Below are 13,831 nucleotides of genomic sequence, written 5' to 3' on the forward strand. Positions count from 1 at the left end.
GCATAGGAAACTACAGCCACAAATAGGTCTTTTGCTCTACCCTTGCATTCCACTACCACAAAGCAAACGCAAAGCATAGAGTGAGAGCCAGTGGCCAATACAAATCGTACTGATAATTGTTTGGCAGGTTCCGAGTCTGAGTACGATTACCAGGGAGATGGTTGGGAGGATTAGAGGTCTTGTTCCTACGCTCAAGTTCGGATCGTGAAGATGGAGTCAATGTCCGCTGCCGTTCTACTTGATGTGTTGTTCTAGTTGCTGCATGCTCTGAGTGATTCCGCCAAGTGGCGATGTAATAATAAGTAAACCTTGCTATTTATACTCTCTTTAAGATAGATATTCGATGTATGACTGTGATATCGACTGTTATTTGATAATGTGATGGAATGATCACCTGGGACTATCACGTTATATTTTGAATCTGTAAATTTTCCTTTGAGGAAATCGGGATCGTTTCATTTTTTTATATTTTTCATTTTCCTTGAGCTAAATCTACTTTTGTAAGGTTCTAGAAGTATTTTCATGAGCTTTAAATATTTGATTTGGTTTTCTATGTCCCAGTATATCACTAGAATTTTTCTCAAAATTTTTAGAAAATTCATAGGTATTTTCGTGGTTTAAAATCGTATCAAGTATTTGCAGAATTTTAATTTACTATAAAAAAAAGGATGAAACCACTTCAACTAGGGCAAAGAGGTAATTGCATTGGAATGATTTTAAGAGCTCAGGGGATAAGACATCTAATTTTGGAGTTCGAGGAGGAAAATAAAATCACGGATACAGTTTAGGGAGGTAAAGATGGCGATGACCCATTTGAAAACAAATGTTCCAATTTACTCGCATGTCTCATGTGTAGTACTCCTATATGAGACCCATACACATTATATTCCGACGACAAGCATTTCGAAGGTAAAGGTAAAGGCAATGCCTTGCTTGCCTAGCGTCCCATGCCAATGTTTGCTTGTCGTCCACCAATCAAAATCCATTCTCTCTTCCCTCCATCCTTCCTTCCTCTGTCCACTGTCCTTGTTCGCCCAACAAGCATCTAGGCATCTATAGCCATGCTTGCCTTGCCTTACTCTGGTGATCTGATCTGGTGCTCTGGTGTGTATATATAAAGATAACAAAGAGATGGAGCAAGCATCATTGCGATTACATTGCCTCCTCCCGGCACTAGTAGATTGCTAGAAGATAAACCAGGAGAGGAGATGATGAGGCGGTCGGACAGCATCGCGGACATGATGCCCGAGGCGCTGCGTCAGAGCCGGTACCACATGAAGCGCTGCTTCCAGCGGTACGTGTCCCAGGGCAGCAGGCTCATGAAGCAGCAGCGTCTCCTGGAGGAGCTCCACGGCGGTGGCGGCTCGGCGGCGGTGGACAACAAGGACAGCAGCAGGCTCGCCGACGGCTTCCTGGGCCACGTCATCTCCTGCACGCATGAGGCCGTGGTGCTCCCTCCCTACGTGGCCCTGGCCGTGCGGAGGAACCCTGGCGTCTGGGAGTACATCACCGTCCACTCCGGCGACCTCACCGTCCAGCAGATCACGCCCTCCGACTACCTCAAGCGCAAGGAAATCCTATACGACAACCATTGGGCGCAGGACGACAACTCGCTGGAGGTGAACTTGGGCGCCCTGGACCTCTCCACGCCTCGCCTCACGCTGCCTTCCTCCATCGGCAACGGCATGCACTTGGTCTCCAGATTCCTGTCCTCCAGGCTCGGCGGCGGCAGCAGGCCTGGCACCGGCACTGCCACGGAGAAGATGTCGTCGATGAAGAAGCCGCTGCTGGACTACCTGCTGGCGCTCAGGTACCGGCCGGGCGACCAGCAGAATAAGCTGCTCATCAGCGACACCCTCGACACCGTCGGCAAGCTCCAGGCGGCGCTGCTCCTCGCCCAGGCCTTCGTCTCCGAGCAGCACCCGGACACGCCGTACCAGCAGATGGCGCACAGGTTCCAGGAGTGGGGGCTGGAGAAAGGATGGGGCGACACCGCCGAGGCGTGCGGCCAGATGCTCGCCTGCCTCTCCGAGGTGCTCCAGGCGCCGGACCCTGCTAGCGTGGACAGGTTCTTCAGCAGGGTGCCGTCGGTGTTCGACGTCGTCATCTTCTCCATCCACGGCTACTTCGGGCAGCAGAAGGTCCTGGGGATGCCCGACACCGGCGGCCAGGTCGTCTACATCCTGGACCAAGTCAGAGCGCTTGAAGAGGAGCTTCTTCAGAGAATCAAGGGGCAGGGCCTCACTTTCACGCCCAACATCCTTGTGGTAGGCCATCATAGTATGCATATATATGTCGTATTGTACTGTACGTCTAACACGGGCCGTTGCTGATGCAGCTGACAAGGCTCATACCAGAAGCAAAGGGCACCACCTGCAACGTGGAGCTGGAACCCATTGAGAACACAAGGCACTCCAGCATCCTCCGTGTGCCGTTCAAGACCCAAGATGGCCAGGATCTGCCCCACTGGGTCTCCCGGTTCGACATTTACCCTTACCTAGAGAGATACGCACAGGTTTGCATCTCTTGTATATGTATTATTACTACTATTATGATATACACTGACAAATGCCGTTCTATTTCTACAAATATACGTACCATGGCATGGCATGAAACTTCAGGATTCTTGTGCCAAGATCCTAGATATACTGGGGCGCAAACCAGATCTGGTCATCGGCAATTACACTGACGGCAATTTAGTAGCTTACCTCGTGTCAAGGAAGCTAGGAGTTACCCAGGTGAAAAACCCGCCGTTGCAGTATATTAATCATGCAATGCAGAACCTTCTCCTGGTGGTACTGGTACCAATCAAGTAAAATCTGACAAAAACAAAAATATCATATATCCATCAATGATCAATGTAACAGGGGACGATCGCGCATGCTCTCGAGAAGACAAAGTATGAGGATTCCGATGTCAAGTGGAGAGAAATGGACCACAAGTATCATTTCTCGTGCCAGTTTACTGCTGATATGATCGCGATGAACACCAGCGACTTCATCATCGCTAGCACCTACCAAGAAATAGCAGGAAGGTCAGCCATTGCCTAACCAAATTCCTCGTGTGCCCTGTGCCTACTTTGCTTGGGCAATGTCATGCTACTTACTACTACTCATCAAACCATTTTCGCAATGACACCACACCATGCAGCAAAGACAAGCCTGGCCAGTATGAGAGCCACTATGCGTTCACAATGCCAGGGCTCTGCCGCTTCGCTACAGGCATCAATGTCTTCGACCCCAAGTTCAATATCGCTGCCCCTGGCGCGGATCAATCAGTTTATTTCCCATTCACACTAAAGCACAAGCGCCTCACAGACTTGCACCCACAGATCGAGGCGCTAGTCTACGGCAAAGAGGAAAATGATGAGCACATGTAAGTACATGCATTCAGGCTTGTTTTCCTTTGACTTTTGGCGAAATCGTGCTTATGGTTCTCAACTGTGTGATATGATGCAAGCAGAGGCTACTTGGAAAACAGGAGCAAACCGGTCATATTTTCAATGGCAAGGCTTGACAAGGTGAAGAACATCACTGGGCTGGTTGAATGGTATGGTCAGGACAAGAGGCTCAGGGACCTTGTCAACCTTGTAGTCGTGGGAGGGCTCCTGGACCCCACGAAATCCAAGGACAGGGAGGAGATCGAGGAGATAAACAAGATGCACAGTTTGATCAACAAGTACCAGCTCAAGGGGCAGATCCGATGGATAAAAGCCCAGACAGACCGTGTCCGCAATGGGGAACTTTACCGTTGCATAGCAGATACCAGGGGAGCCTTTGTTCAGGTACTCAAGAGTTACGATATAGATATCCAGGAGAGATGCTAGTAATGAAACTAGGTGCTAATCTAGCCATCCAATGTTGTGCCTTTCAGCCTGCGCTCTATGAAGCGTTCGGACTAACTGTCATCGAGGCAATGAACTGTGGGCTGCCAACCTTTGCAACAAATCAGGGAGGCCCCGCAGAAATCATTGTCAATGAGGTCTCAGGTTTCCATATCAACCCACTTGATGGCAAAGAAGCAAGCAACAAGATTGCCAACTTCTTCCAGAAATGCAACGAAGATCCCATGTACTGGAACAGAATGTCCACCGCTGGACTGCAACGCATCTACGAATGGTAACATATCTCCAGTAATCATCCAAGGAACAGAACGCCCACCAATTGTGTGTGACATTTGTGTTGTCTTTGATTGTAGCTACACCTGGCAGATATATGCAACCAAAGTTCTGAACATGGGGTCAATGTATGGCTTCTGGAGGACTCTGGACAAAGAAGAGAAGCAGGCCAAACAGCAGTACCTACAGATGTTCTACAACCTTCATTTCAGGAAGCTGGTGAGTCGAGGACCAGTACTAGCTGGAGTAGGATTCTCATTGTGTTTTGAAGGAAACTACGTACAGTACCTCAAGAGTGCAAATTTTTAACTTTATTGATGTTTTTAGGCAAATGCGATGCCGAAAGTGGGCGAACAACTTGACCAAGCTACGGCAGTGGCATTGCCTGATAGGTCAAAAGAAAGGCAAGTGTATCCACTCTTAAGAAATTTACTGAAAATAAAGTGGGGAAGCAACTGAACTGACTGACTGGTGGTTTGTTATGCAGAAGGACGCAGATAAGGATTCAGAGGTGAGAGCTTATCATGCTGCAGCTGCAAAGCACAATTATTTGATTGAATTAATAATCCATGGTAAAAGTTGTGTCTGTCTGAACTCTGAACTCTGAACTCTGCAGAATTGCGAGCAACTTACTTGGACCAGTGCTGCCAGCCTCTCATCTCTCGGATGCTGCTTGAAGTGAGGGGCTGTCGGCTGTCCAGACCAAAGCCAGATGCGTGCCCGAGTGATAATTTGTTTCCTCTTTTTCTCTTAACTGTCATTGACTGGGAAGGATGTAAATGGAAAATAAGTAAATAAATAAAATCACGGTGTCCATAATGATTGTGAAAGCAATACGTACTGACCAATCACCAACCTAGCATAAGTAATACCAGAGTCAGCTACTTGCCTATTAAGATTGAGTCTCACCTAATGCAGTGTTCAGATTGATACTGAAATCCACAGGATATATTTCTTTTTTTTAAATTACCGCTACAGGCTCCCACAGGTGACAGGACTCCAAAGCACCTGCATGAACAGCTCCAGATAACCAAACGGAGATACCATTTCCTTATTCCTTTACACGACATACAGACGGAATTACTCACACACAACCGAGGGTATTACTATGTTACAGCGTGCATACATATGATCTGTGGAGACAATAGCATGAGTGCATACATGTGGTGCTTGAGGAAGAAACGTAGACCAGTACAGTAAATGGTAACAGTACAGCACCCAAAGTAGCAGCTGCCAGATTATTACGAGCTCCAAACATATTTACAAGTGAGGGTACCATAAGCGCCCCAGCCTAGCCTCAGCAGTAGAACATGACCCTCTTTACGTTATCCTTCAGAGCTGGAAGTGGCCTAACAGCTGCACCACCAGAGGCCCGAGTGCTATGGGATGCTGACTGAGGTCCACGGCCTGCAGGACCACTTGCCACCGAACCACTGTCAGAAGTCTCTGGTTCCATGTAAAAACGAGCCCTGAAGGCAGCCAGGTGAGCATAATACGCTGGTGGAACTGCAAATGGAAAAAATAAAAGGGATTTTAGTCACCAAGCAAGCCAGTGGCACAACTGCCAAAACAATCCCTGGAAGGGGGGATAGCTTACCGATCGATACAGAGCGGGTGCACCTTGCATAACTGCACATGTGATGCGAGTTAGAAAAATAGCATTCCGAAAGGAAATTTCACCAGAGAAATAGGCACTTACGTGTAACAGAGGTTGTTTGTAAGAGTCTGCAACTCATCAGCAGAGAAGTTGTTTTCATCCCACAAGACATGATAATGAGCTGGACGGCTAGTGCCCTATATATACATGGGGTAGGTAAATAATGACTTGTACGTTAGATAGAATGACATTATCTGACAAGCCAAATGCAAGCAAATCAAGGTCTTTACCTTAATGCCAGCATGGCTACACAAGTAGAAGTCAAATTCAGTAGGATGGCAGATCTTCGAATCTACAACAGTACCTTTCAAAATGTACAGCATGGCAGAAGTCATTTTTTAGATAATAAGCAGCAGTAACAAACATCAGTATTACTCCCTCCGTCCTGTAATACAAGACATTCCAAAAAATTTAAGACAACTTAAGGGAATCCTCGAATGACACATGTACCCATGGATTAAACCCAATTAAGGAGTTTCTCCTCAAATCATGGTTTTCTTTTTAACAAACTATGATAAATCTGAACATGGGCACCACGTAGAATGCCCTATATTTCAGTACAAATTTTGAAAGTCATAATGACTTGCGTTCCGGGACGGAGGGAGTAACATAGTAATATTAATTACGAGGTACAAGGTAATGTTAATATTACCTGGGAGTATGTTTCCACTCCTGTCAATTGAATTCTTATCATTGTGGTTGTGAGCAAATAATCTAGTATGATGGCGCTTCTGAACCACAACAAAAGTCACCTTTGGTTGGTAGTTCGCTTCCAGGGAGGCACAGGCCTAAGTGACACATGGAGATCATGCTTAGTGGTAGCATCCACATATGCTCATGCCTGGTTTGGTCAAATACTTACCCTTCGGATTGCATTGAGCTCATACAACAGAACTTGATAAAATTGTCCTTCACTGACACCATCCCTGACAAGGAGAAAGAAGATTAAGCTGTAGAGAAAGCAGAAAGCACTAGTACAGGTATTCACTTTGAGAGCACACACCTGTAAAATATTATTCGCTGGGGCTTCTGACCAGTTGATTTTTTGAAGGATACAAGTAGCTCCCTGCAATTTTTTCATGTAACAAATCATTTGCCATTGAAGAAAGAAAGGTTGAAAAATGGATCACTGAATCGCTGCATGTTCCTTTCATTCTTAAGGAAAGAAAAGTTGAAATAATGAGCAGTGCACCTTATCATTCCACCGCTTACTGTCCCTCTCTGTGGATCTTGCCAGACCTTATACAAATCCTCTATCAACTCTTGCCGATGAGCTTGAGCAGAAACTAGTCCAGCATACTTTGTCACCTCTGGCCAATCTTGGGAGGCCACAACCTACAGATAAAGTTGCTTGTTAAAAAATTAAGTAACCCTTCCCAAAGCAAAAGTGAAGACTCAAGAACAGATCATTAATCACTAAAGCTAAAAGAGTGTGTTATTATTCTACTTACAGCAGCAATTGAGGGACTTCTGTCCTCACCAGGATGAGGATGAGTCACATCAGCACCAAATATGATTGTAGGTCGATCAGTTACCAGAGGAATTCGCCTTGAGACGGCATCTAACAGCACGGTGTTCCTGCCCCCAACCTTTGCCAAATTAAAGGATGTCAACTTGACAAACACAGAAGAAAGGCAAATTGTAAACAAAACGCAAAAGTGGAGGGTACTGGGCACTGAACCTTGACATTAATCTTCAGAGCAAGATTTGCAAGAATTTGTTTGTTCATTTTGAAAACCTGCTTTGTGCAACAGCACTGTGAAACTATCCCAAGATCTATTTCACAGACACGCTTCAAATCACCTAGCATCAGCAAGGAGACAAGTAATGTCAACAGAGAACTCCATAATAATAATCATGAGAATCCAACAACACCACAGGAATCAATAGGAAGAACTAGAAGTTAGAAGGACCAGGTTAACATACCATAAAGTGAGCCATTGTTGTCAGGTAGTATTCCAATAAGTAAATCAAGTTCCTTGTGTTTGGGTCCAAGAACGTTCATGGCATCATGGTACCTAGCTTTCAGAGCTCGCTCCACTTGATCAGGACGTGCATATAGAGGTGGAAGAACAGGCTCCCGAGCGAAATCCTATTATGATTATGCATGATAATATTACTGTTGCAAACAGGTGGATGAAGTACAAATCCTAATATTCATGTTGGTGCTTTTGCTTTTATATAAGGATCTTGAGGTGCTTCCGTGATGTCAATAAGCAAGTTTTGCAGGAACTGTGTCAAGAATACTTGCCATTCCTGACGCTTGGCACATCAGTGCAAGTTCATGACAGAACCCACGAACAACACTGTCTTGCACATTGCGAGCAAAACTGACACATATCCAACTTCTGACCTTACCACCATCTACCATTTTCTGGGCACAGGAAAGTAATAAAAGAATAGTAAATATCCATGCACAATAAACAAATGCCCTACGTCTCTTTGATTAATGAAACCTAAAAGCCAGTGTTTGAAATCAGTTTTGAACTGGATAATGTTTTCTGACTAGCATATTTCGTCAATCCAAGGTGAGTGTGTTTTGCAAATCTTTATTACTATAAAAAACACGGTGGTGTGGTGGGTGGTTCTACATAAGGATCTTCTATGCAACGATCTGTCTTATGTGTGTGCCAGACACTACATAGGTGGCCTTCTACTTTGTACCTATGAGGTTTCTTTGTGTTTTAACTATAAATAATTCAATTGTTAGAGCCTAGACTATTAAATACTTTTTACTGGAAATCCATTACAACATAGACGCAACAAGCTAAATAAAGATAAAAGTACACCATTCTCAGGAGCAGCAGAGGTCAGTTCCTAACTGAAAGACCTATTCATTGTATAGCTTGATATTATCACAGATGGTGTCATGCAAGGCACAAGGGGAGGCGTGATTACTGTAAAAGCAGTCGTGCGGCGAAATAGCACTTGTACAGTACCGGTCAGAGTTAGGACGGTAACAATCAAATAGGTGGTAGAATATTGTCTGTCTCCCCACCTCTACTTCCTCTCCTATTCTACTGTGGGCATCGGGCTCATAATAATAAGGTGAGTAAAGTTTGTAAGAACTAAAGAAAGTCCATGCAGTTACCTTGTTCATCATATTCCACTGACCAATCCTAGGTAAGCAGTCCTTCTCTCGACCAGTCTCATTGTACTTAAGCTGCATTAAGTGAAAATACAGAAAAAGGTTTGTTAATAAAGCCATATATTTACAAGGTAAGCATCTTTATGCGTCCAGCTTTGTGATACTCTACATCCAGTGCAAGAGAGAATATTCCATTGCTTACAGCACTTGTGCTGCTGAGAGCATGGCTAAAGGTAAAGCAGAGAAAGGTCAAAACAGACAGAAATGGGTTCAGCCTACCCGTGGAGCTGGCAAAATCCGTGCCTCAACTGATGCCAGACGATCGCTAATCTTAATGCCAAACTCTTGTGCATAATCATCCTTGTCATAGGCATTCTGTTTAACCATCTGTTCACCCAAGATAGCATTACAATGAAAGATCTGAACTGGCACAGGCAATTGTTGAAATTTCAAAGCCATATGAAACCATTGGAAATAATAAGATACATGCCCGAATTATATCACGCTCACGATCGCGTGGGTGCTGGCATGTCTCCTCCAAAAGAGCTCTGATCTGATTCTGGTTTAATCTCTTGGAGTACCTCTGTCCCTCCACTATTTTGCAGACCTGAATAAAGTCAAACTCTACAATTTAAAAAAATTCTCGGGGAGAATCCAAAACTAATAATAATTGCAAGATTTGGTAAAAAAGAGTTAAACATGGAAATTTGGAGGTGGAGTAGTTTTTCAGGATTCAAATAAAGGAAGAAAGGATACCACTGTTTCACAATCTCACCTCCATTGGCAAGTAATTTGGGCGCTGTTGATTGCCAACTTGAAGGCAAGGAAGGTAGGTGTGTTGGATGGCAAAGCCATATGTCTCTTGAAAGTATTGTACAACTGACTTTATTGTACCCCCTTCATCAACAGGAAAGCTGTGGCACGAAGAACATGAATCTTTTACAGGAAAATTTAGCTAGCATTTTAAATGCTTTTTGAAATGAAGTGAGAAACTTGCATACGTTAACTCTCGAGTCGCCTGAGTTGTTAACCCAGATATTCGATACTTTCTCCGCATGTTTCCACGATGAGTAACTTCCACCTTAACTCCTCGCAAGGCTTTCTTGATCTAGGGTGTGAACATAAAAGGAATAAGCTAAATTGTTTAAAATATGCACATCAGAAAGGACCATGTGCTAAACATGGAAAAAGAAGAAGAAAAGGTACAAACTCTCATACCAGTGTTTTTATTTATCGATTGCAGGCATACTTTTTTTTCTTTGAAAGAAGTTTTCTTCTTCTTCTTTTGGAATTGCTGAGTGTGTGAGATAAAATGCATTTGGCAGGACAACATGCTGATCTAGTGATCTAGCAATCCAAATATGCAGCTATCACATAGTTTATCGCATTATAGTTCAAGCGTCGTGAGCCATAAGTATTGTTGCAGTTTCACCTATATTTTTTTCTGCAGGACATGATTATGCAATATGTGGCATACAGCAAGAAAACTATAAAATCGTCATAATCCTTGTTCTGCTAGGCCTGGTGCAGTGGTGAGAGCTGTCTCACTGAGTCACCAGGTCGTGGGTTCGAAGCAGCCTCTCCGCAGATTTTGTGGGGGAAAGGCTTGTATCGGTTTATCCCTTCCCCAGACCCCACTCATGTGGGAGCCTCCGGCACTGGGTCTGCCCTTTAATCCTTGTTCTGCTAACATTACAGAGTATAACCTCTGTTCTTTAATAATATATGTTGTATACTTCAAAATTGAACAAGTCAACATCATATATTAAAGAATCAAGAGAGTACTATTTTTTAAACATACCCCAATTCTGGTTACAGAGTTAGTAAAACACAATTAATGACTTTCTATTAATACTCTTTGGGACAAACAATATGAACAATTATACTATATGTAAACCTCAAGAAACAACCCAAAAAAAACAGAGCACTGTTTTCTCCTGGACATACCCCAATTTCCATTGCACCAAAAAGGAAATGCACAGATTACGTTCATGCACTGCTTATTTCTATGTCCAAACAGTGCTCCTGGACATGATTACACACATTATTATACATTTTTATCTTCAAGGCAATACACAATATTTCATTTGAACACTGGTTCTTCCTATGAGATGAGATATCAGGAAAAGGTTAGTTCAGTGAGAACACCTTCACCCGTTCCGCGTCTGAGAGTGGCCTAGAGTGAATTTCACAATTCAGCAGCTGTGCAACAAATTCAATTACAGGCAATGGCTCAATGAAAGCTGTCGCTGACATATCTGAAAAGTCACAGAAAGTAAAATCAAATCCAGGAGATATGTGTCTTTATAATGGATACGAAATCATCAGTAGTGTTGAAGACTTCAAGTGTGTTAGCCTCAAATGGGGAAAAAACAATGATTAAAACCAAGCAGTAATAAGGAAAGACAGAAAACATGTGCAAATTTACTACCGAGGGGAAGGGGGATTCATATTACCAATGTTGAGTGACAAGCCCATTTGAGTAGGACGAATGCTCTGGTAAAATCCACGCCAGCTTTCTAATCCATCACCAAGGGGCTGCCTTCGGCCCAAATCAGGTGAAAAGAAAGACCGGCCAAATGGTGCGTACCTGTGGGGAAACAATTTGAGAAATACCAAGATTCACTTCTCGCTTCACTGCTCCTAGTTATAAAGACGGTAGAAATTCATTGCTACCTTGGCCTTGATGAAGGCAGTTCCCGCAGCACAATATCCAGAACCTGCAATGCCTCTTGAGGAGCTTCTGCATGCCTCCCAGCTAAAAACAGCTCGAGGTGGTGGAGGTCAGCTCGTGCAGCAAATTTAATGACTACTTTAAAATTCCTATGTCGCCTGGATCAAAGCAAAGCAAAGCAAATAGTGGAGAAACAATGAAATGTTGAAAACATAATCATGAATTTGCGCGACAGGGAGGAAAACATCTTGTCTTGATGAGGAAATAAAATGTGAGCAGCAGACCTCTCGGAACCAGGGCCACCATCATCATCAAATAAAGTGATATGAAATTCCTGTGAAGTAAACGGCAGTGGGCCGGCTGTGTACAGGCTCTTCCTACCATCATAAGCCGGTAGCCTCCCACCCAAGTAAGATTGCTTGTAGAGATTGACCAGCTCCTTGATTATGGCCCGACTAACAACCCTTGAGGTAACTTCCGGTGTGATTGAGACCTGTCCGAGACAAATGAGATGCATCAAGGATAAGGTATAACAGAAGAAACGTAAAGGGTGTGCAATGCAAGTTGGAGAAATCTGAACGCACATCATAGTGATGAAGATCCTTGTCTGGCAGCTCAGCAAAGAAATGGTTGGCCTTAACCAGGCACCTGGTGCCAATACTGCCCTTTCCTGGGCGCAAAGGAAACCTGAATGACTTGCTTGATTGTGGAGGTGCAGTAGGCACAATCTCCTGGCCTGCACTGGGCTCAGCTGGCCCGTGCTCCTCTCTAGGCTGAACAGGCGGGGGAGCCTCTGGCGATGGCTGCGAAGGACCTGGTGGCGCTTGTGGTGCAAGCTCACGAGGAGCCCCCTCCATTGCTTGGCGCAGCTCGGGAGCTAAATGGCTGGATGACGACGGGGCAGCCCCCTGCAGAGGTGTAGCACCACGTGGGTACTGCTGCGGGCGCCCCGCAGCACTCCCGCCACGAGCGTGGCCGCCCCTGCCATGCTGCTGGTGCTGGGCCTCATCAACGCGAGACGTGCGGCCTCCACCTCGCCCCTGCTGCTGGCTCCCTCCACGACCTCCTCCTCCTCTTCCTGCAGGCTGCGGGGGCTGTTGAGCACGAGCAGCGCCTCTCCCGCCCGGCTGCGGAGGCTGCGCGGCGTGGCCAGCACCAGGATGTTGCCTTCCCCTCCTCGATCCCATGCCAGGGTTTGGGCTGCAAGAGAGAGAGAGAGAGAGAGAGAGACGATGAGTAAGAGTTGCTGCGGAGGAAATCCCCTCGCCTGCCCCCCCTAGGTATCGGCGTAAACGGCGACAAAATAGGTAGCGGGAATGGAGGCGGCGGAAGCGGATCGATCGGCTACCTTGGGGAGCGGAGCAGGGGGGGAGGGGCGCGAGGCGAATCCGATCGGCAATGGGGAACTGGGAAAGCGAGCACGGCCACGGCCAAGTGGGGGAGAAGGGGACTGCGCTGCGGTTGCAGAGCAGAGAGGAAGCACCCGAGGAAGAAAGGTGAAGGAAGAGGAGGAGGAGAGAGAAGGACGAGCCGAACAGAACAGGCGAGCACGAGCAGGAGCAGTTTTTGTTGGCATGGGATCCCACCGCCACTAGGAAGTAGTAGGAACTACCACTGCCGGCCACGCGCGCCTGCATTGGGCTGGGATGGGCCGGGCCTCTCGCAGCTCGCTGCCGACACGTGGGCGCACCCTACACATCCGGTCTACTCCGCAGAGCAGGGGCACGGAGCAGAGCACACACAGCCTGGACGCTTCGTCAGCATCTCAGTACGAATGCATGCATGTGATTTGTGAATTGTGATGACCTGCCCAGTGCCCACTCACTTTGGCCATTGATCTCCCTCATACTCGGTTCAACAACCGAGTCGCGCCTTGATCACTCACTTTGGGCATTGATCTCCTCATACTCGGTTCAACAACCGAGTCGCGCCTTGATCTCGCATCCTGATCAGAGCGTCCAACCGAATTAATGGTTGGTGGACCCTCATCGTGTAGCGCTAGGCACTAGGTATGAGGTTCACTGTTGCCACCACAATCCCCACTTAGAAACCCTAAGTCGATCTAGAGGGGACGTTGTGAGCGACAAAAAGCGTCACCGCTTTCGCCGCCGCCACTGGACCGCGCATCCGCTGCGTCTTCAACACCGTCACCACGGTCACTCCAAGGCTACGTCGAGCTCTTCCTCCAAGCCTGCGAATGGTCGGTGACATCTCACCTCCCTTCCTCTCTCTCTCTCTATAGATCATGTTCTAGGAAGTTTTATCCCGTATGTAAAGGTTGTACCCGCTAAATCT

General features: G+C 46.1%; 2 protein-coding genes across 2 annotated transcripts; one reads left to right on the forward strand and one right to left on the reverse strand.

Moving 5' to 3' along the window:
- Positions 1–755: 755 nt before the first annotated feature.
- LOC136478478 (sucrose synthase 6-like) lies at positions 756–5,398 on the forward strand. The gene is made up of 11 exons (XM_066476946.1): positions 756–2,267; positions 2,339–2,515; positions 2,622–2,738; positions 2,868–3,034; positions 3,151–3,375; positions 3,463–3,784; positions 3,874–4,118; positions 4,198–4,336; positions 4,445–4,521; positions 4,605–4,628; positions 4,734–5,398. The coding sequence occupies exons 1-11, from the start codon at positions 1,209–1,211 to the stop codon at positions 4,792–4,794; spliced, it is 2,613 nt and encodes an 870-aa protein (XP_066333043.1). The 5' UTR covers positions 756–1,208; the 3' UTR covers positions 4,795–5,398.
- On the reverse strand, positions 5,145–13,090 carry LOC136478477 (protein argonaute 1C-like). Its single transcript, XM_066476945.1, has 23 exons — positions 12,885–13,090; positions 12,121–12,736; positions 11,821–12,029; positions 11,539–11,694; positions 11,319–11,452; positions 11,011–11,120; positions 9,864–9,970; positions 9,638–9,776; positions 9,353–9,469; positions 9,142–9,249; positions 8,866–8,937; positions 8,026–8,148; positions 7,701–7,866; positions 7,456–7,577; positions 7,226–7,363; positions 6,967–7,109; positions 6,778–6,840; positions 6,637–6,700; positions 6,427–6,562; positions 6,005–6,078; positions 5,817–5,911; positions 5,715–5,746; positions 5,145–5,623 (listed from the first exon to the last, which is right to left on the reverse strand). Exons 2-23 carry the CDS (start codon positions 12,721–12,723, stop codon positions 5,415–5,417), a joined length of 3,120 nt encoding a protein of 1,039 aa, XP_066333042.1. The 5' UTR covers positions 12,724–12,736; positions 12,885–13,090; the 3' UTR covers positions 5,145–5,414.
- Positions 13,091–13,831: the final 741 nt, after the last annotated feature.

The sequence above is a fragment of the Miscanthus floridulus genome, chromosome 8 (assembly GCF_019320115.1).
Source record: "Miscanthus floridulus cultivar M001 chromosome 8, ASM1932011v1, whole genome shotgun sequence".
Lineage (NCBI taxonomy): Eukaryota > Viridiplantae > Streptophyta > Magnoliopsida > Poales > Poaceae > Miscanthus > Miscanthus floridulus.

What these genes read in the sequence shown, in the direction of transcription:
- LOC136478478 (XM_066476946.1), top strand. Translation starts at nt 1,209, where the DNA reads ATGATGAGGCGGTCGGACAGCATCGCGGACATGATGCCCGAGGCGCTG. An exon ending in GAGGAAAATGATGAGCACAT is followed by an intron (nt 3,376 to 3,462) that starts GTAAGTACATGC and finishes TGATGCAAGCAG; the next exon opens with AGGCTACTTGGAAAACAGGA. An exon ending in ACCTTCATTTCAGGAAGCTG is followed by an intron (nt 4,337 to 4,444) that starts GTGAGTCGAGGA and finishes TGATGTTTTTAG; the next exon opens with GCAAATGCGATGCCGAAAGT.
- LOC136478477 (XM_066476945.1), bottom strand. Translation starts at nt 12,723, where the DNA reads ATGGGATCGAGGAGGGGAAGGCAACATCCTGGTGCTGGCCACGCCGCG. An exon ending in GAAGTCCCTCAATTGCTGCT is followed by an intron (nt 7,110 to 7,225) that starts GTAAGTAGAATA and finishes CTTTATCTGTAG; the next exon opens with GTTGTGGCCTCCCAAGATTG. An exon ending in CACCCGCTCTGTATCGATCG is followed by an intron (nt 5,624 to 5,714) that starts GTAAGCTATCCC and finishes TTCCATTTGCAG; the next exon opens with TTCCACCAGCGTATTATGCT.